The 23,359-nt window shown below is 44.6% G+C and overlaps 1 protein-coding gene across 1 annotated transcript; it reads right to left on the bottom strand.

Annotated features, from left to right (window-relative positions):
- Nucleotides 1–36: 36 nt before the first annotated feature.
- Nucleotides 37–22,991, bottom strand: LOC137571312 (WD repeat and coiled-coil-containing protein-like). Its single transcript, XM_068280261.1, has 3 exons — nucleotides 21,012–22,991; nucleotides 10,979–11,090; nucleotides 37–8,074 (listed from the first exon to the last, which is right to left on the bottom strand). Exons 1-3 carry the CDS (start codon nucleotides 22,845–22,847, stop codon nucleotides 7,956–7,958), a joined length of 2,067 nt encoding a protein of 688 aa, XP_068136362.1. The 5' UTR covers nucleotides 22,848–22,991; the 3' UTR covers nucleotides 37–7,955.
- Nucleotides 22,992–23,359: the final 368 nt, after the last annotated feature.

The following is a 23,359-nucleotide window of genomic DNA, read 5'->3' as shown; positions in this document are numbered from 1 at the left end:
TGAGCAAAAGCAGCACACAAAAAAAATCTACCCTCCTTCTCCTCTTCCTCTTTCTGGTGCAGCATCTTCAGCCGCTTTCTCCCTTGCACCTTCACAGCCACCCTCCTCCACTCCACCTCTGCCCTTGAGCGGTTCCTGCTCCTCTGCCCACAGCAGCCAGGTGTCCGTGAAGGAAATCATTGAGCGGAAGAAGCCAATTTCTGCCATTCACCCCCTTGCCCGGAGTCTGACAGCTGGTGTGGCAGAACTGTTAGCTCGCCAGCTGTTGCCATACAAGTTGGTGGACTCTGAGGCGTTCCGTAAATTTGTGGCCATTGGGACACCGCAGTGGAAGATACCAGGCCGCAATTATTTTTCTAAAAAGGCGATACCCAAACTGTACCGTGAAGTTGATAGGCAAGTGGTGTAATCTCTGGCACACAGCGTTGGGTCAAAGGTCCACTTGACCACGAATGCCTGGTCTGCCAAGCATGGTCAGGGCAGGTACAAAACTTACACAGCCCCAACACAGTCAACCTGGTGACCAATGGCAAGCAGGGAGTATGTGGCTGTGCAGCGGACCAACTTGTGACACCTCCATGGCTTGCAGGCAGGCCTCCTGCCACCTCCTCTCCTCCTGCTACATCCTCTTCACTGTCGTCCTCCTCCTCCTCCTTGGCTGAGTGGCACTTCAATTCTACTGGTGCTGCGATCTCCTTTCCAGCTGCACAACCCCATCTTAACAGGGCCTATGCTGCATGCCAGGTACGACGGTGTCACGCCATATTAGACATGTCTTGCCTCAAAGCGGAGAGTCACACTGGACCTGCTCTCCTGGCTGCTCTTAACAAACAGGTGGATCAGTGGCTGACCCCGCACCAGCTGGAGATCGGCAACGTGGTGTGTGACAACGGCAGCAATTTCATTTCCGCGTTGAATTTGGGAAAGCTGACACATGTACCCTGCATGGCACATGTGCTGAATCTAGTCATTCAAAAATTTGTGTCAAAGTATCCATCCTTAGAGGACGTCCTGAAGCAGGCCAGGAAGTTGTGTGGGCATTTCAGGTGGTCTTACACGACCATTGCATGCTTTGCGGACATTCAGCGGAGAAACAACTTGCCGGTGAGACGCTTGATATGTGATAGCCCGACTCACTAGAATTCAACCCTGGTCATGTTCTCTCGCCTTCTAGAACAGCAGAAAGCCGTCACCCAGTACCTGTACAATTACAGTAGAAGGACACAATCTGGGGAGATGGGGCTGTTCTGGCCCCCGAACTGGACACTGATGCGAAATGCATGCAGGCTCATGCGGCCGTTTGAGGAGGTGACCAACCTGGTGAGTCTCAGTGAAGGCGCCATCAGCGACTTGATCCCATACGCTTACTTCCTGGAGCGTGCCGTGCGTAGAGTGGTGGATCAAGCTGTGGAGGAGCGTGAATAGGAACAGTTATGGCAGGAATAGTTGTGGGAGCAATTTACATCAGAATCAGATGTTTCCTCAACACCTGCGGCAGCACAGAGGGAGGAGGAGGAAGAGTGGTGTGGGGAAGAGGAGTCAGACTCGGATGATGAGAAAGGTGTTTCTTTGGAGTAGGAAGAGGAGGAGGCAGCGGCAGAAGAACAACCGCAGCAGGCGTCGCAGGGGGCTTGTTCTGCTCAACGTTCCCGTGGTATTGTTCGTGGGTGCAGGGAGGAGGAGGACTTACCTGACGTCACTGAGGTAGAGCAAGAGGAGATGGATAGTACGTCTGCATCCAACTTTGTGCAGATGTCGTCTTTCATGCTGTCCAGCCTGTTGAGGGACCCCCGTATAAAAAAACTCAAGGGGAATGAGCTGTACTGGGTGGCCACGCTACTGGACAAAGCGCCGGACATGTTACCAACTCACCAGAAGGCAGAAAAGATGCAGCACATGCAGAACAAGCTGGCAACTATGCTTTACAATGCGTTTAAGGGTGATGTCACAGCACAATGCAATAAAGGTACCACTGCCAGTAATTCTTCTCCCATGTCCACGCAGGCAAGGACAGGACGCTCCAGCAATCTCATGGTGATGTCGGACATGCGGACATTCTTTAGTCCAAAGCCTCGCCTTAGCGCTTCCGGATCCACCCTCCACCAACGCCTGGACCGGCAGGTAGCCGACTACCTGGCCTTAAGTATGGATGTAGACACTGTGAGCAGCGATGATGAACCCTTGGACTACTGGGTGCGCAGGCTTGACCTGTGGCCAGAGCTGTCCCAATTTGCCATCCAACTTCTGTCTTGCCTTGCTGTCACAGGGCCCCTAGTGGCCGGACCGCAAAATGCCTTCCAATCGGTTTCAGCACACAGACCATGCAAGCTGTGGTCGCAATCGGTGTGCAGAAACCGCTGGAATTTTGGCAGAAGACCGAATAGAAGGGAGCCTGTGAGTTACGGTAATACAATTTACACACTATTTCAGGGTATAACTGGCACCACCTCTGTTACCATGGGACAGAGGAGCCCGCTGATTCTAGACCTGCAAATAAAACGGTTAAACACACTCCATTCTGTCTAGCTAGCAACAATAGTAGCGACTCTTCAGAAGTCAGGGTTCAGTTTGTGCGGCTGAAAAGGAGGGTAGCTGAATAAACAAATGACGTTAGTGTCGTTTATTAAAACGCAATATAAATAATTAATATATACAGAAAATCATTAAAATCAACAATTATAGAAACATTAATAGCCAGTATGAAAATAAAAGAGAGGAAATACTTAGAGTTCGTGGAAATATGTCCTTCTGGGAAAATGTATAAAGTTCTTGGTTTCAGGTCAGTTCAGTTCAGTAGCAAAGTCCAAACAAGCCAGATGCCAGCATGCCCTCAAGCTGGCAAGAATGTAATCAGGATGATGTTTCAAAATGGAGGACCTTGATTTTGGGTCCTCTGCCATTCTTATACCCCTGATCCAGTAGGAGGGAGTGAGGGCGGGAACCGCACACCCCCTTAGAACATGAGATGAGTCCTCCCCCTTCCCCTGGGGACCAAAAATCATATCTAACCATATATGGGCTCTATCTCACAGAACCTTACAGGTCAGGGCAGATTTACTAACATTTTCAGGTCCGTCCCGATTTACCCAGCACCCTGATACCAAACATTAGGGGTAGGACCCCTGTGGTATCATCAGGGCACTTTCGAACTGCCTAACTGGCAGCCCTTTCCTCAGAATGTTCTGAAACTTTCTCAGTACCAGCGCCAGGCAAAGCCCAGCATGCTCTGTGAGTTTGGAGGACCTGCCAGCCTGGCAACACAGGAAATATGACAAATATAGAAGTTTATGGATTATTATATACATCTAGGAGTAACAGCAGGTCAGTTCTAGGTGAAGGCTCTTTGAAGGTAGGACAGCAGGTAGTTTTAGCTGTGATCGGGGCCAGGGAGTCTCACTCTCTCTCCTCTAAATTGGTTCTTTCAGGCTACTTATATGATGGATGGGCACTTAGCACAGCTGGGTGCCTGAGACACTCTGCTGAAGGCTTCCTGCCATTTGGTAAAAGGAGAAAAAACCTGTCTTTTAAAAGAAGGAATGTCATTCTGTTCACTGCAATGACTGGGCAAATCTAACCAAGAAGCGATCAGAAGATTGACTGCGCAAATCTTTTCGATTCGCCTGCGTTTCTCACGGCTGTTCCGTGACACTTGCCTCAAGCGTCCTGTCAGAAAGGACCTTCAGCGCAGCTGGAGGCATTGTCCCTGAGAACGCAGCTGGAAGCATTGTCCCTGAGAAGAGAAGTCGCCTAAGTCACAAAAGTGTTCAGTACCTTACCTTTGTCAAAATGTAGAAACATGTAGTGTACTGTCTGCTTCAATACAGCTTGTGGCTGCATACAGCTCCTGAGTGCCGTGTCTTCTTTTCTTTTCGTTTTGTCAAAATGAATGAGGCATGGAACCTGGAGGGCTACTGCCCGCCCGAAGACTAAGTCAGTCACCACACACTGCATCTCTGCCAGCATGGCGTGTGACAGGCTGCCTGCCCCAGGACTAAGTCGCTCCCCACACAGCATCTCTGCCTGCAGGCCGGTTGCCTTCTCCGCCACCACCAACAGGGTCCAGGACTCAACGCAGATTCCTGAATTTTTAAGGCCGCTACTAGCAGCAGCCGCTATACTAATTTTTCTGGTGCGTGTACATGCCTGCCTAATTTTTCTGGCTGCACTGCAGCTGCAACAACAATAAAACAAAAAGCATGTGCATGTGCCCATTCCCCTTCGTGATCATTACCTTGCCGCGGTGAAGGGGCTTGCGTATCACAATGAAGCAATGACTGCTGGCTATATGAGTGTCTCGGGGGGTGGCACACCAAAGATAATAAGGTCGTTGCTTCATTGTGGACAGACCAAATTTGATCAGCTGGACAGTCACTGTTGTTCTATCATTGAGCTACCACATGACCATATGGGCTTGAAAACCACTACGGCCTGCACTCTGCCCATGGTGCGCACTAGTCCAGCATGGTCGTCACTACGCAAACGTGTTACACAGTGAGTTTGGTGTGTCAGTGTGAAGCAGTACTCTAATTACACCCCCTGATTGATGTATACACATGCAAGATGTTTTAAAGCACTTTAGGCCTGCAATTTAGCATTCAATGGCCTCAATTCACTAAGCTTATCTCCTTTCTTTAATAACGTTTCTAGAGTGGTCACCATGGTGATGAGGCATGTCGTATTCAGGAAACATTTTACCTCAGGCAAACCTAAAGTTAACTCTTATGTCTTTAAGTTAAAGTGGACCCAAACTAAAAATACAAGATTTCAGAAATAAAATCTATTTTCTAAATTATAATAATAAATAGCAGCCTTTTTTTCAGCTGCATGATGACAAATATAAAATATTTTACATTTATTGGAGGAACCCCTCCCTTCCTTTCATATTGCCGGCAAATAATCCGGCAAACTGGTGGAGTAGATGGTGTCCGGCAATGGAGGAATTGCTAATGGCTGCCCCCAGTATAACCCTAGTTATGCAAAGAGGAGGGTGAAAAGAGGGCACTGAAATGCTCATAGGCTTGAAGGAGTGTTTATTTATCTTTGTATGTGTCAGAGTGGTGCAACTAAATATTTTGAATTAAAAAAAATGTTTGGTTTTTGTCTGCTTTAACTCTTTAATCCTTAAAATAACTCCACAGTTAAAGACAAGCTGTTTATTAACTGCGTGTGAAAATAACTACAGAGGCGGTAAATTAACTACAGAGGAGGTAAATTAACTACAGAGGAGGTAACTTAAGGAATGAAGGGATAAGATAACTCTCTTACTGTGTGGAGGTAAGTTTTCTCTTGCCTTATTATCTCCAGCATGATCTTAGTGAATTGAGGCCAATGTGATTTCTGCCCTTAAAACGCTGCTTTGCGTCCAATCCAGATTTTTCCCAGGGACTTTTGCCATGTATCCCACTCCGCCATGCTCCCCTCCAGGTGTTAGACCCCTTGAAACATCTTTTCCATCACTTTTGTGGCCAGCATAAATTTTTCTAGTTTTCAAAGTTCGCCTCCCCATTGAAGTCTATTGTGGTTCGCGAAAGTTTGTGCGAACCAAACTTTTGCGGGAGGTTCGCGAACTCGGTTCGCGAACCGGAAATCGGAGGTGCGGGCCATCTCTAGTCTTTACATCTACATTTCCGCTCTGCCAATAGAGAGACTGTAATCCTTATAGTGCCGGCTGACTGCATACTCCTTGACTTGAACCATTTTTAATTTCCCTATACTAAAAGAAAGTCAGCATTTTGCATGTGCGCAAAGCAATTACGGCACTTGTTTTTTTTTCTTTCTGTGAGAAATTAATGTTTAAATTATGCTATATTTCAGTTACGTTCAAGATTTTAATACACAATCCGGTCTTAAAGCGAGTACCGCCTGCAAAAATCTGATTAACAGAAAGTCAGTCCATTGTGGAAACATCCTATAGAGAGGCAACCAGGGGCTGATTACCATGGCTATAGGAGCGTACGAGAACTTAATGTATTCCCTGACTGCTCACCTCCAATCCGCCTCTGCACAGAGGACTCGTTTCAGTGAAGGCCTTGAGGAAGGCTCTGTGCTCAAATGTATTTCCAGGGAACAGAGAAGAAGGCAAGCGCCTGGGTTTTATTGACTCCAATATCCATCTATTTTATCACCAGCATCCAGGAGAAGGTTAGAACGATGCTGTAACACGTACAGAAAACGTTTCACGCCATGCCGCGAGATGCCTCCTACAAGAAAACTCTATAATTGCAGATAGAAACTTTATCACCCTTGGTAACACGGTGAGCCTATACGGCCATAAATATCCACTTCCTTTAAAAGCGAAGAAGCTTTGTATTAGTATGTTAGCCGTCACGCTGCGTTTTATTTCTAAGCCACATCTATCTTCTGTAAACACTTGTAGACTCTTGCATAACATACTTTTTATTTTTTTCCCCTAGCAAATAATTCAATACATTATTATGGGACACGTTACAGCTGCAATCATCGACAGTCACATTTCCCATTAACTGAAAGGACCCCCACTGTCAGCTGTGAAAGGGAAACAGAACTGTTTTCAATCAATGTTACATGGCTTGTTTTGTAATGTCTATATCTTGTAGAAGAAAAACAGAATTGTGCTTAAACAAGGTGCAACTCTTATTACTTAAAGGGAACCCGAGGTGAGAGGGATATAGAGACTGACATGTTTATTTCTTTGTAAATGATGCACACTTCCTAGCTGTCATGCTGATACTCTGCTTCTAATGGCCCATACTCACGGGCTACAAATGTCGCCGCAACCACGTGGCGTGCGCGTTATGCGGCGACAGGTCGCCCGTGAGTATGAGGCGCGCACCCCGAATCGTCGCCCGTCGCTGCTGTCGCCAGGCGATTGGCGGCGGTCAATCGCATGGCAACTGTCGCTAGTCCGCGTGTGTACTAGCGACAGCAACATAATAGATAATGTACGGTGCTTCCGGCGAGAGGGAGGAACGTCGGCGACAGCTTCCGTCGCTTCAGTAATCCCTCTTCCGCGTGTGTACGCGGAGGGAGCTGGCGAGGAGCTGTCGCCGAACCTGTCGCGCACACGCTCCCGTGTGCTGGCGACAGGACAAGAAGTAGCCCATGAGTATGGGCCATTATACTTTAAGCCATAGACCCTGGACAAGCATGCAGATCAGATGTCTGTGACAAATCTGGTAAGATTAGTTGCATGCTTGTTTCAAGTGCTTGATTTAGACCCTAGTGACCAGAAAGATCAGTGGGAGTGCCAGGCAACTGGCATTGTTTAAAAGGAAATAAATATGGCGTCTTCCATAGGTCTCACACCTTGGGTTCCTTTTAAAGTAAACTGAGCACCAGGAAAATGTGCTTTCGGGGGGAGGGGACGTAGAGAAGACTGTGACCATACATACAAGAGGCCATAGGTGTAGCCCCACCAAGACCTCCCTGGTGCTCAGTTGCCAGTTGCGTATGCACGTCCAATCTTGATTAACCAATTTAACCACCTCCATGTTGTATGATCACAGAGGGCATGGACAACTAATAATCACCATACTGATGTTACTCCAAGCTCTGTCTATAATCTAGCCCAAGAACCTATTCTGCTGAACAAGCAGAAGTCCCACAATGTACATACAAGGGGCCTTCCTACACCTTTTGAATGTACAATATTTATGTGTGTGAATAGTGAATCACCAAGCTAGTACAACAACAGAGAGCACTGTAGAAGGAGACAGAGGAAGAGAAGAACTCTTGCTGAAGTGAGACCACCAAGAATCCAAAGGCAGAGCAAAATGGAACATTTCAGGAAGTGTGCAGGAAGTGTGCACCCATGATGGGTTACCAGACGTATTGCGTAGCTCTATGAAGAGTGAATGTTCTGCCCTCCTCACAGATTATATTAGGATACATATACAATGTTCATTTTCATCTCGACTGTTTCTAGTCATGTTTTCACCAGCCATTTCTCTGTACATCCAGCAGAATCCAGTAACTCTTCATGGGAGTAAAGGTGTGCTGAGATGTTTTGCTTCTCGAATCTCAACTTCTTGATTGGCTCTGAATATTATTGGGGTGAAACCCTCTTGGTCTTCTGTGAGGACAATCCACTTGGAGCCTGCAGACATTATGCAATATATTTAAGTCAGGATGTATCCATAGTAGGTGATCATCTAGATCTGTGAGTTTTTAGATGCACATTTCTTCTGAAAGACCAAAAGAGGCACTCAGTGATCCCCCAAATCACCACTGATGGAGAATCGAGTCAAGTGGTTAAGTTGTGGGCTGGGGGTTCTGTGCTGCATGGCAGTCATGGACTTTATGCAACGTTTGAGGTGAAGGTAGACAGGCCCTGTGCATCTGCAGCGTGCCTGCCCTGCCCTCACTCACCACCAGTCCTCCCCCAGAACACCATCAGTGGATGGGAGATTCACAGTCAGTAAAGAAGAACGTTGCACACAACAGGCCTGCAATTTTAACAGAGTACAGAAGGTCATCAAAAATCGCACTACATATTCTCAGTGCAGGCCACTCATCTGGTGTATGGCCTATGCCTGATGAAGGGCCATCACCCAAACATGTAGCATAATGAGCTGTTGTATGCCTGTTGTGTGTCGCCTCTTTGTTTACATACTGTGGATTTTTTTCTGGATCTGGTTTGGTGTGGAGATACATTTCATGGAAGATGCAGATCAGCATCTATTGCTGTGAGAATTAAGCCTTAAGGCATTCATGCACTGTTGATCTACTGTGAAAATTAAGTTATTCATAAACTATTAACCCTTTCCAATCCTATCTAAATCTGACACTGGCCTTTTCCAGCATAGGTCCAATGTCAGATATACCTGTAGTTCAACATAAGAAAAATTGCTGCCGATAGGGGGCACTGTTGCCAGATAAAATCCGGCACATTATCAGCCCCTTTAGACCAAACTGTCAGACTAAGACTGATGCTTTGATTGCCACCGCGCCCGCACCCCTGCTGTGCCACTACATCAACAATCAATGAGACGTGCTTTCTAAAAGTCAGAACCCATCTATTTCACTTTATCTTTACCTCTATCAATAGATATCCAATATCTAGTGGAGGAGAGGGGGCACTTAGTCCTCTCTACCTTGGACCCAACCCTGGAGAACCTTGCCCTGGTCATGGCCATATGTTATATGTGACCAGTGAAAATTTTATTTTACTCTTATCCTCTATAATAATCCCTACTGTTTCTGCATCCAGCAGCCATCCCTGTTATTTTGTTACTGCGCATGAGCGCAGTAACGGACAGCTGGAGGGACCAGGGAGGCGGGGATTTGCGGAAGCGCGCGGTGGGCATGCGACAGGCACGCGCGGCGGGTGCGTACACATGCGCAGTGACTGGTGGCAGCGACGGTAAAAAAAAGACCTAGAGCCCGTTTTTAAACGGGCTTGGGTCTACTAGTTAGGAATAAAAACCCTATGTATAGGGTAGGCAATTTTTTCTGAATGCAAGATTGCCGTATCTTTAGAAAAAAATTCTGTGTGTCCATCAAGATGTCTATAAGCTATTCATTGATAAGATAAGTTCATTCTGGCTTTTACTTTTGTTAGTTGTACCTGGGGCTTCAGAACTCATTTAAATAATTTGACCCACGATTTATTATACAGTTATTTGTGTGGGGGTGTGAATGAGACTGCAACACCGCACACTATAATTCACTAACATCTCAGAAGCCCAATGTTCTGATTTAACCCAAGTGAGGGAGGGTTGAGAACAGCTGCCAGTGCCACCAAACAGCAACAAAAAAAAGTGCTCTGATTTTCTGGATCTCTTATATTAGCTATTCTTTTCCAGCTAAAGTAGATCGAGCTTGTTGTGAAAACTCTGCACCGGTGGGTGGCCCTTACAACCCCCACCAATGATCCCACCAACCCATGCAAAGTTTATCAGAAATGTAATAAACTCTATACAAATATTAATCCATCATGTGGGAACCTATTTCTCATATGTACACAGCGCCACAAAGATGATTATGTCCTATAAATAACATCACAAAGTCAGTGGTGCTCTATAGAGGAAGGGATGAGATAGGACAGTCAGTCTACCCCCAACCATACAAGCCAGAAACGGTGGAACCAGTCACGTGGCGAAAAAGGGAGATGCCAACTCCACGTATGCTTACACTAGAAAATAGAATATATTTGGACTCGCTGTGTAGACTGCAAAGCAAATACTTGATTATTATCATTATTATTATTTACTGAATTTATAAAGTGCAACAAATTACACGGTACAATAGATAAACAGGGTCAACATAACAAGTTGGGACATACAGTATAAAGAGCACAGACTAAGAAACAATAAACAGGATCATGCAATGAGGTTGAGTGTCTTTGGTAACAAACGTTCACTTCCGTTCAAGTCTGTGGGCGGAGTGCCTGATGAGGGTGCATGATCAAGCTGGGAACATGAGGAGGAGGGCCATGCCATGGGCTTACAATGTAAAGGGTGGCGGTAGAGACAAAATGGCTGTGGCTGTTGAGCAGAGCATTAGCAGAACGTCTTAGGGCTTTGATGTGGAGGGATAGGTGAGCCTGGACAGGTGAGTTTTTAAAACCCATTCAAAGGGAATAAAGAAGGAGGTGAGCCTAATGGCTCATGGGAGGGAGTTCCAATGCGTTTCAGATTATGGAGTCCTTAGTCATGGCTAGTGAGTAGCACACATGCCCTACATTTATATGGTTGCACAGAGTACTTAGCTACAAGGAAGGGGTGGATGACTCCCCTACCCAAAATCGATTACCGTTGTGAGGTTGATTTAACCCCAAAGTTGCCTAAATGCGAAGGTAGTTACATATTGCATGCAAAATTGTTCACTGAATAACCTCAGATCTGCAAGAAAAAAAGTCTGAAAGGCGTTAGTTCTTGAGCCATATTGTGATGTCTATGTTGGATCTGATCTTATAATAAAGTAATTTGCAGTCTACACAGCGAGTGCCTCCGTTTTCCAGGCTCTATAGATGAATAATAATGTATAAAATAACTGTTACCGAACATCATTTCAATGTTCTGAAGGTGGAAGACGTCCCGCACGGTGCTCAGGTGGAGTTTTCCATGACACAAGAGGATGGCCCTGGTGTCACTTCTGTCTTCTGGCGACCTCTTAGAATAAACACAAAAAGATTAGTTTACTGAGGGTGTATTCCATGTACGTTTGTCAGACATATTTCTGTGTCTCTGCTACTGCGTACATACAAGCTCTGTGTCCCTGAACTTCACCATTGCTTTTTGCCATGTCCTATTTTTAGGTATTTTCCACTTAAATTAAAGTGCACCTGTCACAGACCTGAGCATTTCATGCAGGGAATGTGACCTAAAAATAATAAAGATGCAAAATACATATTTACAGGCTACCCACAGCAAAAATAACTGATAGGTTTAGAGTTCCCTCCAGCTGAAATAATATACTTATTAAAACCATAGTCTAATTAGTCATCCTACAGCTAAGTACACGCTTCAGTTTTTTTCCTACACAGATATGTTCCATCGTGTTATTTTGATAATTCTGATAAAGAGGGTATATACTAAAATAAAATGTCACAAGAAATGTAATAAAGTGTGGTCAAGCTGGCTGCAATACTACAAATTGAAACTGGAAGCAGGGCCGTAACTAGAAATCACTGGGCCCCCCTTCAAAAATTTGGATGGCCCCCCCTCCTCTGCCCCCAGGTCCGTTTTGTGAGGCTGGAGGGGTCGCAGCTCAGGAGGAAAGTGTGCCCACACATTGGCAGGGAGGGGGGACAGTCCCCCCTCCCTCACCTCAGGCTCTCCTCTCTGCGCTCCAGTGTTTATTATCAGTGGCAACAGGCGGGCAGCAGAAACACATACTGTACCTCCATCACGGAGGTCTCCGATCTCTGACGCTACTTTCTGTTTAAACAGGAAGTAGCATGAAGCACTGAGAGATCGGAGACCTAGATGCTGGAGGGGAGCACAGAGAGGAGAGCCCAAGGTGATGGAGGGGGGGGGGGGGCTGTCCACGCTTTCCTCTCATGCTGCGACCCCTCCAGCCCCACAAAACGGACCTGAGCGGGCCCTGGAGGGGCCCCGGGCCTCCCCGCAGGGGCAGGGGCTGCATCCCCTATAGTTACGCCAGTGTGGAAGAGTAAGTGTTGGAGCAGCATAACTACAGAGGGGCCCAGAGCTGTAAGGTGGCCCCAACTACTATTTCACTGCCTCCAATAAAGGGGCGTAAGTAGACCAGAACCTCTCTGTAGGCTGTTGAATGGTCACTGAGATGCCTTTAATAGTCAGATAGTAATTGACTGTCTAGATAGTTATAAAAACTACTGTTATTTTTTTTCTTCATATATTACCATAAGAAGTTTCTTTACAAAAATACTGAGTAAGAATATTATTTCTCGACAAAAAAATCTACAGTGTATACTGGTGCTCTGCGACGTCAGTGGTCTCCTCTAGCACAGTCTGCCAGCACAGATAGATCTCCTAATAGTGGTGGAGCTGGCCACTGCACCACTGCCCCCCCTCCTTTCCAGGAAATTACTGTGCCCCCCTGAGTGCCCCCCCTGCTCAGTAACATACAGTTAACTGTTTCCAGGCTCCAGAGAGTACACTGAAAAGATATGGTCTGTAAAATAACTCTCCATGTCAGCCTCTATGTAGGCATTAAGTAATTCAAGGGTCTTATCTATTTGCCATAAATACTTTACAATCCTTGTAAGATCCCTTGTAGTTAATGTATCTGAATGACACTTATATTTGCAAAAAAAATATCTCTACTGTCTTCTGACAGTGTGTGTGTTCTAACATTGTCAGTCAACAGGAATAGAGTCTGAAGAAGGGTTAATAGATGACAGTTTACTGCTTTTCTTTTAAATTAGCCAATATATGGTATTATCCTGATTCAAAACTTCCTGTCTGTGAAATACAAGCTCTGGTCTCCAGCAATGCTTAGCTACTAAGATAAGGAATTACACAGTGTTTCTCTTCCTCCTGCCCTTTCCCCCATCTCCTTGCTTGTAAAGTCGTCAGACACAGGCTGGGGGGCTGGATTGATTTGTCTGTGATCTGTCTACACAGAAGCAGCCTGCTAGCAAGTAAGGGTTAAAGCATGCCAGCCTCTGAGTTCTGTTTGTGATGTTTACATTTAGTTCTTATTATTACTGAACTAGTTAGCCTTTATTTTAACACCTGAGTTAGGCTAAAAATGTCTTAAAGAGAATCTGTATTGTTAAAATCGCACAAAAGTAAACATACCAGTGCGTTAGGGGACATCTCCTATTACCCTCTGTCACAATTTCGCCGCTCCTCGCCGCATTAAAAGTGGTTAAAAACAGTTTTAAAAAGTTTGTTTATAAACAAACAAAATGGCCACCAAAACAGGAAGTAGATTGATGTACAGTATGTCCACACATAGAAAATACATCCATACACAAGCAGGCTGTATACAGCCATCCTTTTGAATCTCAAGAGATCATTTGTGTGTTTCTTTCCCCCTGCAGCTATCTTCCACTGAAGTGTCAGGCTGTTTCTTCCTGCAGAGTGCAGACAGCTGTGCCTGTATGTAATTCCTCAGTATGTGAAAGCCCAGCCAGCTCAGAGGAGGATTTATCCAGCTTGTAAAAGATAATAGAACAGAGAGAAGCTGCACTAATCTAAATATCACACAGGCAGTGTGCAGAGAGGGGCCTGGATGGGGGAGTTCATAGCAGAACCACAACACTGAAGAACTTGGCAGCCTTCCAGACACAGGCTGACAAGTCTGACAAGAGAGAGATAAGTTGATTTATTACAGAGATGGTGATAGTAGAACGTGCTGCAGTAAGCCAGAACACATTAGAATAGCTTTTGGAACTTGTAGGATGATAAAAAACAGGATGCAATTTTTGTTACGGAGTCTCTTTAAGCTCACCATACAAAACATCAATTTTGACCACCCAAATGGGCCCCGCTAGCCAGCCTCATGCCTCCTTTGTGCCCAGTCATCGCCTCGGATGGTATTAAAGACAGACGGTGAACACAACAGCTGGGCATGTGACAATTTTCAAGTTATATTAATAATGGCGCCGTCCATATTCATCTTATTTTAGGCATCCATTACAGTGACTCTGTAGGGAATCCATACATATGCATTGCATATCTTGAAACAGAAGTATTTAATAGATGGAACAGTTGTTGCTTCTTACTTTGTAGAGATTTTCTTTTGTCTTATCCAACTATATGAAAAAGTCCCATAGGTCGCTCAAGCATGCTTGCTGACTCCTAGGTGATCACTCCTCACACCCTCCCACTTGTGACTCATACTGTCTGCCCTTCACCTGGACAGCATGAGTCAATTCTGAAGCGAGGGCTGAGGTGGGGTCATGTGGAAGGCGATAGAGTTATCTGTAAGTGAACTACTCAGTTGTCTATTTTATTAGCAGGATTTCATGTAGCTGGATGTGAAAGAAGAAGGTTGTATAGGTAAGGAAACAGCATTTGTGCTGTTATTAAAGGGGAACTTCAGCCTAAACAAACATACTGCCATTAAGCTACATTAGTATGTTAATTAAAATAGATAGGTAATATAATTTCTTACCCACCCTGCTTTAAAATAACAGGCAAATGTTTGTGATCTCATGATGGCAGCCATCTTTTTGGTTGAAAGGAGGTGGCAAGGAGCATGAGACACAGTTCCAACTGTCCTGTGTCCTGATCACCCCTCCCAACTGCGCGAGCTAGGCTTCAAATCTCAAATTCAAATTTAAAAAGAAAAAAATTGCAAAACAGTAGAGCCAGAACAACAACATCAGAAATCCCATCATGCTTTGCACAGCATCAGGGGAAAAATGCCCGGGCAGTTTTCTTCTGTCTGGCTAAAAATGAGGCTTGAGTAAGAAAAACAAAGTTCTGATGCTGTATTAAAACTGTTAAAGAAACACCAGGCCTTTTCAGTGCTGCTGAGTAGATTTTTAGTCTGGAAGTTTACTTTAAACATGTCTATTTCATATCATAATAACAGCAGATTCATATGCATGGATCCACTATAAGGTCACTTTATAGTAAAACACATTTCAGAAAATCATTTTAATAACAGCTAGAAAGAAATATTCTGTCATGATTCCAGTTCAAATTAATATTTAATTGTTCTAGCATAAGTTTTTTTTTTAAGTTGAAATTAGATTGGGTAGGATAAGTTATGTTCATAAGGTGGCCACGCACCATACAATTTTTTAAATATCTTTTCAATTCAAGAATTGCAATCAATTTTTCTGACTGATTGTAACACTTCAAAAATCTGACCAATGTACCAGACACCTACTGTATGTTCAATTTATTCCCAATTATGAAAAAAGTGATTGAAAACTCGTAAAAAATTGCTTGGGTCTGTACATTAAGTAATTGACAATCTACCACACACCATATAATTTTGATAATAATTGATCAGAAAAATCCAACACTCCCGATCTTCTTTTATCGAATAAAAAACGGGAAATTGGATCAGGTTTCTTAAACAAATGAAAAAAAAAAGCTTTTTATTTATCGAGACATCCAATGGTAATTTTCGAATTGGACTAAAATTGGATCTTTTATGGTGTGTGGCCACCTTTAGTGTACTATAACTGAACACTTTAAAGAGGAGCTGTCAGCCATACTATCTCAGAAAAAAAACACATATATAAGTAGATAAATACTTATTCTAATTACAGAACAAATGTATTGCACTGTCCACATTTTGATTTTTAGTGATTTTTCTATAGTAAAAAAAGAGAAAATCCTTCTTAGTATTCTCCATTTTAACTGTGTCTATTTTGAACCCAATCCTGATGTAATTTCCTCCCTTACTTTCCTCTGCCTGATTGTGTACGCATTGCCAGCCCTTCTCCCAGTCTTCAGCCTCTCCCACCCAGCTCTGCAATAGAAAGTGCATGAGAGATATTGGCCAATCAGAGAGGAACAGAAGTGTGGGAGGGGAAAACAGGAGGAAAAGATCATTCAGCCAATCAGGCTGCATTAGTTAAGTCTGGGCCAGTGCACACCAAAAACATCTAGCAGATCTGCAAACGCTAGAGGTTTTTAAAGCTGTTTTTCAGCATGTTTAGAGAGATTTTCTAAACATGCCTAGCTTTTTTGGAGAGTTTTTGTGTAGCAGATTCCAAATATTGTTACAGTAAAACTATTACTGAACAGCTTCTGTAACAAAGACGCCTGGAAAACCGCTCTGATCTAGCGTATTTCAGAGCGTTTTTCCACTTTCCTATACTTAACATTGAGGCAGAAACGCCTCAGAAATCTAAAAAATGCTGCAGCCCCCCGAGTTTGCATTTGTGGAAAAAACAAACCACTTTGGTGTGCACCAGCCCATTGAAATACATTACCCAAGCGGTTTTCAAACTGCTAGCGTTTTTAAAAACGCTCACAAACCGCTCTGGTGTGCACCAGCCCTCTGAGGGGAAAGTAGAGAAGCAAAAAAGAACAACCCAGCATGCCCTGCAACTTCCTTTGTGCGGTAATGTACCAAATAAGAGTCAGGTAAACTGGGGAATGATCATTTATCAACAGGAAAAGTAATAGTGATTTTTAATTTTGGATAGCCTGGTTAGCATCCTTATTACTTGTTTACCAGATAAAAATAGAGAATAGATTTTTGATTTTATGCCTGACAGTACCTCTTTAAAGCAAATCTGAAGTGAATAAAAGTCAGATAGTCACCTATGGAGAGAAATGCTCTTGATCCTATTGAGGCTTCCCGTTCCTTCCTCAATGTCCTGGTTCAAGCACTGTCACCCCTGTTCAATTCCTCGTAAGGCACTAGGGGCACTCGTGTCCCCGAGCACACATGAAGATGGGCAGCTCAGTAATGTGCAGGCTTAGGTGTGCACTCAAACAAGCCCGCTCATGCGCAGTACGGAGTGGCCCATCTTCGGGAGCGCCCGGGGACACAAGTGCTTGTGAAGCCTTCTGATGACTCACTGAGGTTGGACAAATAGCTCTAATGGGGGTAACAGCATTGGAACGAGGGCACCAAGAGAGGACAGGGAAGGTGCAATTGGATCCAGGGCCTTCCCTCTCCATAGGTAAGTACAGTAGCGTTTCGGTTATCTGGCACTGATGGGGATCGGCTCATGCCGAATAAGTGTGCTTTCTGATTGCTTGACACTCAATGTTAAAAATAGGCCTAGCTAATGCAGCACTATATACCTCACTCTATATACATACCATGGACTCTGTATTAAATGGTAAATACTTTAATTGAAAGTATATTAATCTTGGGGGAGCCAAGGAGCCATGGGCGTAACAATAGACACGTGCAAGGGATGCAGGGGCAGAGGGGCCAGAATCAGAGATGGTCGTAGTCAGCCAACTTCGCTACGCTGCAACTACGCGTAGTTTTACGCAATTACGCTTCGCCAAACTACGGCTTTGAAATCAAATATTCGCTTCGTATGCACTTCGTAGACTACGCGTTAAAATACGCAATTACAAAATAGTGCAAAGCGTAGTGTATGCGGATGCTTATGCCCGTATGCAGAAACTTTTACGCATTAATTTCTCTTTAACTGCTTATACCGGGACCTCTTCTATGCGTACATCCCCTTTCCAATGCGTAAATTTGTAAGCATGCAACCGCACGCGGAAAATTAGACGCGAGTAACGCATTCGTAGTTCACTACACAATACACATGTTAACTACGCATAGTGGGTGTAAGCTACGCGTAGCGGTACTTTGCTACGCGTAAATTCGTAAGCGTAGTTTTGAAACTTCACCTATGAACTGTTAGATTCTGTTCTAAATCACCTTGCTTCGACACCTACTCGATTAATATTTAATGATGCCTTTTCGCATACATACTGGAATGTGGTTATTTAGAAAACATGGCTTCTGTTTATATTTCTTGTGTTGCGTACATGCCCAGGTCAGGGAGACATGTGGCCTTGTCCATAGAACAGCTTCTTGGTATGTTCTAGTTCTGACAGAACTGAAGATTTTCTCTTAAAGGGCAGGTCTGCTCCCCAAGCCTTTTTGACTAACTCAGTCCAAATAACTGAGGCCTACTTAAATTATAACATGAACTATGATGCATAGATGCGAACTACGATGCGTAAAGTCGCACTGGTGTTTCTGCTCATCCCAGCCCAGAATCCACACAGGGGCCCCGTGGGGGGAGAAGTTTATTTTTCCCTGCCTGAGAGACTGACCACTAAGTGCTCTCTGCACAATTCTTCTAATGACTGCCTCTGCTCAGCCACTGATAAGGAATCAATCATACAAATATTTATAGACAGACCCTTTTCAGTGTGCAGCAGGCTTTTGGGGGGAGGACCCAACTTCTCTGCCCCTCCCTAAGTGCTGTCTACTGTAGTGATGCTGGAGGAGTCTGCAGAGCCCGTTCTGCTCCATCAGAGATGGACAGAGTGAGTGCAATAAGCTGAGGCTGTCAGTTTTCTGTATGTGTTTTCTGCACACCATAGGCTTGATTCACAAAAGAGGGCAAACTGTTAGCACGGCCGTTTTCGCGCGATCGCGAATTTTCGCGCGAACCGATAACGTTTTCGCGCGCAAACGCAAATTTTACCGCAAAATCGATATCGTTTTCGCGCGAAAATTCGCGTTTGCGTGCGAAAACGTTATCGTTTAGCGCGGAAATTCGCGATCGCGCGCAATGCGAATTTTCGCGCGAAAACGGCCGTGCTAACAGTTAGCACTCTTTTGTGAATCAAGCCCCATGTGTGTCTGTATGTGTGAAAACATGCATGTTTTATCACAGAAGCTGTTGTAATTGATATAGAAAATGCCTACAGTGCTTCGCTGCTGTCTGTTTTTATCTGCATGGGGAAAACACATTCAAGTGTGCACTAGACAGTTGAATAACATCGGTTCTCAGTTTTCCTGTGCAGAAAGCGAGGGGGGCATCCAACATTGCGCAGTGGGGCCCGGTGATTTCTAGTTACACCCCTGCAAGGAGCCCAGTTTGTAAGCACAGCAGAGCCCACAAAAAGCACAAGAAGTTGGCCTTGGCCACTGTGAGTACTGTCGGTGATTTGTGCTGGACTGGTTGGCTGAGACTGCTGGTTGGTCTAGTTCTGGATAACTGGGACTCTACTATATCTGACTTTTTTTCCCACTTCAGTTTTACTTTAACAGAACTAGTAGAGGAATGAGGATAGATAGCTCATGCATCCCTCAGCAGGGAGTTTGATCATTTTCATCATTTCAGGAACTTTGCAAAAGATAATTTGTTATACCGTAGCTAGCAGGGGGCGGAGCAATAGGGGCTGCAGAGGTTGCGACTGCATAGAGGCCCTTGGGCCAGAGGGGCCCTCCTTCATCCACTGTATTAGCTCTATATTGGTCCTGAGCTGTTAATAATCACTTCTGTAGATGCTTTAAGTAGTAGTAATCCTTAACAAACTGTTCCCCATCCCTTTCTTGCACCTCTGACACTGTGATTGTCCTTGGCAGGTTTTGGTGCGCCATATCAATTGTTATGTGCAGACAGAGTGCTTGGGGGCCCCAGGTAAAACTTGCACTGGGACCCATAGCTCCTTAGCTACGCCACTGGTAGCTAGAATTGAAGGTTCACTGTCTTCGTCTCCTCCCTTAGTGTCTCCACCTCACTACCCTCTAGACCAGTGTTCCTCAACCCTGTCCTCAAGGCCCACCAACAGTGCATGTTTTGTGGAAATCCACCACAGTGGTAGTTAATCAGCTCTGCTGAGACACTGATTACCCCACCTGTGCATATTTGTGGTTTCCTGCAAAACATGTACTGTTGGTGGGCCTTGAGGACAGGGTTGGGGAACTCGGCTCTAGACTGTCAGCTTGTAAAGGTCAGGTCCTCCCCTTAGTGTTTCCTGTTTCTGCTGTACTTTATCAATGAAAATGTACCAGTAATGGTGATGTTTCAAACTCGACATAAAGTGTATGTATTTGTGTTGCTGAATGTCCTGATTGTGTGTGTTAAACTACTCATGTATCTATGCTCCCCACTATTGTTGATTTTGTACTATGTACAGCGTTACAGAACATGTCGGCACTATACAAATAATAAAAATAATACATAAGAGTTTGCATCTTACTTTTCATTTTGGCAAATGTGCTTCCTTCATTATTTAAAGTGAGCGTGAAGTGTAAATAAAACAAAAAAACAGATACTCACCAAAGGAGAGGGAAGGCTATGGGTCCTATAGAGCCTTCACATTCCTCCTTCAACCGATTGGCCGGAGACTGATCACTTCCACCGCTGCAGGAGGCTCCGGCAATCTTCGGGAGCCCGAGTGCTCCCGAAAACGGGCCGCTCCGTCTTGCGCATGCTAGAGAATGCATGCTCACACATGCGCAGTATGAAGCGGCCTGTCTTCAGGAGCACTCGGACTCCTGAAGATTGCCAAAACCTCCTGCGGTTGTGGAAGTGAGCAGTCTCCAACCCATCGGTCATAGACTTTTAATGTGGGATCCAGTGCTGGAACGTGGGGACCGTAGGAGGAACGAGAAGGCTCTATAGGACCCAGAGCCTTCCCAATTCTTAGGTGAGTTTTTTTGTTTTATTTACACTTCAGACTTCCTTTAAAATTATTGTTTTTTGCTATTAACCTCCTTCAAGGGATGAGAAGGCTTTTTAGTTTTAAAGCATACCCAAAGTGAACATCGGGTCAATAAACAGAAACTTACCTAAGAAGCAGGAGGCCTCTGGATCCTGAAGAGGCTTCCCACGCTGTCTGGCCATTTACAGACCCCCCCCCCCCCCAAAGAAATCCAACAGGCTAATCTTTACTGTGCTCCTCTTCATGCAAGAGCATGAGCGTACTTGGGCAGGTGCAGCGAGGGTGCAGCGCAGCTGCGCTCATGCATGAAGAGGAGCACGGTCGTGATCTTCAGGAGAGTCCCAGGTAACTGAGGTGGTCAGGAGGAGGACATGGGAAGCCTCTGGAGGATTCAGAGGCTTCCCTTTTCTTAGGTAATCTTTTTGGGGGGTTTACTTTAACTAGTTGATTAAAAAGCAATCGATATCTCTGTATCTACCTGATATGGAATGTATGGCATATGGCATAAACGTTACAAAATAGCAACACAATGCATACCTGATGAGTTATTGTTATATAAGGTGGCTCCTCAGAGGAAGGGTAGGACATTGGTCTTGAGCAATGACTTAAAACGTCTTTCATTTCAGAATAGTAAATCTGTTGCTTCCCTAGCTGAGCTTCACGCCCAGGATTGAGCATCACTGCATTGACCATGGATTTGCTAGGCACAGGAGCAGTATCATCTTGTGTATCTTCTGAGTCGTATTTGCCAGACCACTGAGACAATGACCTACATAAGGTCTTCTTAGGTTTGTTAGTACTGACCCTTTGGATTGTTACCTCAGTCTGAGATACAGGATTATCCACCAACCTGTTTTCATCACAATCATCTAGGCTTGACGTTGGGCTTGAGTCATAGCTGGTACCCCGTGCAATATCCCTTAGTTTCCGTCTGATGCGTGGAGTCTTACTTTTTATATGATTTGGCACCCAAAACTCTTTGATTACACCATGATCACCATAGGGTTGCGTGTGACTTTCTATGGAATTAAAACGCACTGCTGTTGTTGAACTTTGATCACAATTTAATCTTGAAGGTATATATTCAGGGGGCAAAATTTGTTTTGTCAGTAACTGTATCATATATTTTTCAGAAATCGACAGGGGCAGGAACATCAGATCGCTAGACCTTTGCCTGCCAGCCATGATCAGTAACAGAGTATCGGCAAGAAATGATATTCCTTTTACTTTCTCGTTCTCCTCCAGCTTGACTTCTTGGATGTTGGGCATGCAAGACGGAGCTATGGGGTAGATTAACACCAGGTTGGAGTTGTTGGACGCTACTGCAACTCTCTCACAATTAGGGTCAAGGACTAGAATATCTGGGGTAGAGATACCTGGTAGTGATACTTTTCTTGTGGTTGTGGCATTCTTCTCAAATGAAACGATTACAAGGTTGGATAGTTCTAGTTTGCTTTCTCCAGAAATGCTCTTTTGTTTTATGCTAAAACGGGGACTGGGGTCAGACTTGCGATGCCTTGCAAGAATCTGAGAAATGTCTGTAGGGACTAGTGAGGAGATCTTTAAAAAATCCACAGGCTCTGATCTCCCGGAATCCACAGACATCCTTCTGTTGTTTTTTGACAATTCCATATCTAGTATCCGGAGGGATGCTTGCACCGCTGATTCATTCAGATCCTTCTGGGTGGCACAGTTCCCCTTTGTTGCTACTTCTGAAGTTACAACAACTTGGTAGTCCAGGATGGGCTGAATAGCCACGATGGTGGAGTCAATGTTAAATACAGGACAGAAAGAACAAGGACTTAATGTCTTATCCTCATCATTCCATAGGTAAGAATAAAGGGAATCGTCCATGGATGCCACAACCCGACTTCCATCCTTAGTCCAGCAGGCACATCGAATCACGTTGCATCCCGTAATGTCTGCTTTGACAAATAGGTTCTTCTTAAGAAACACAGAGTAGAGAACCAAAATATCCCGTTTGGTTAAAACAGCTAAGATATCTTTGTTTGGGTGCCAAATACAGCCTTGAGGAAGAATAGGTAGAGCTTCACCGTACTCACAAGTCTGAGAAACAACCAGTTTGTTCTTTTCCAAAGGGTTATAATACAGCTGCCAAATGGTGACATGTTTTTTGTGTTGGACAGCCAGCAAAGCCGGGATGTCCATCGCCTGTCCCCAGTAGAGGCCGTGAACATGCTCAAACTGGCCTATCACCACAGAACTGCCAAAATCCGGTTCTTCATTTTGGAGATGGAAGGAAGTGAGGATGACCTGCTTGCCATCTGTCCAGGCAATACCGTGCAGGGGGTGGATGGCTTGATGCAGGGTGTTTACACCGTTCTTCAATAATTTTGCTTTTCCTTGATCCATTGAACGTTTTCCAATGCAGACAAGGAGGAAAGTTCTAATCCAGCGTTTCCTCAGTGAGAAGATAACTGGCCAACATTAGCATTCTTATTCCCGTTACCAACAATTTTATTAGGCGCTTCTTCGGAGGAGTTTCTTCAGTTCTGACCAGTAAATCTTTGTAGCTGATGGAGTTACTTAGTTTACTTTTATCCTGGAGGCGTTTCCACCACCCCCCACCACCAGCTTCTAGGAAGGTTTAGCCAATTAAACTGCAATGACTTTAGGTTAGAAATCTGACTAGGAAGGTTAAGTCCTGTCATTCTGTCTGCTAAATATAACTTTTTAATACATTGACCTCTCAGTGACTGAGGCTTTCTTACGTATGGGATTATACCATAACATCACTTGACTTCTCCCACTGCAGCGAGACTAAGGAAAGTAACATCAGTTATTATGTAATTCCCTTTAATTCCCTGTAATGCTTCACTGAGTGACCACGGGATGCTAAGGATTAGTCTAAGCCATTCATACAA

The sequence above is a fragment of the Hyperolius riggenbachi genome, chromosome 4 (assembly GCF_040937935.1).
Source record: "Hyperolius riggenbachi isolate aHypRig1 chromosome 4, aHypRig1.pri, whole genome shotgun sequence".
Classification (NCBI taxonomy): domain Eukaryota; kingdom Metazoa; phylum Chordata; class Amphibia; order Anura; family Hyperoliidae; genus Hyperolius; species Hyperolius riggenbachi.
The sequence above is the reverse complement of the archived record's forward strand: the minus strand, read 5'-3'. Positions and strand labels throughout refer to the sequence as shown.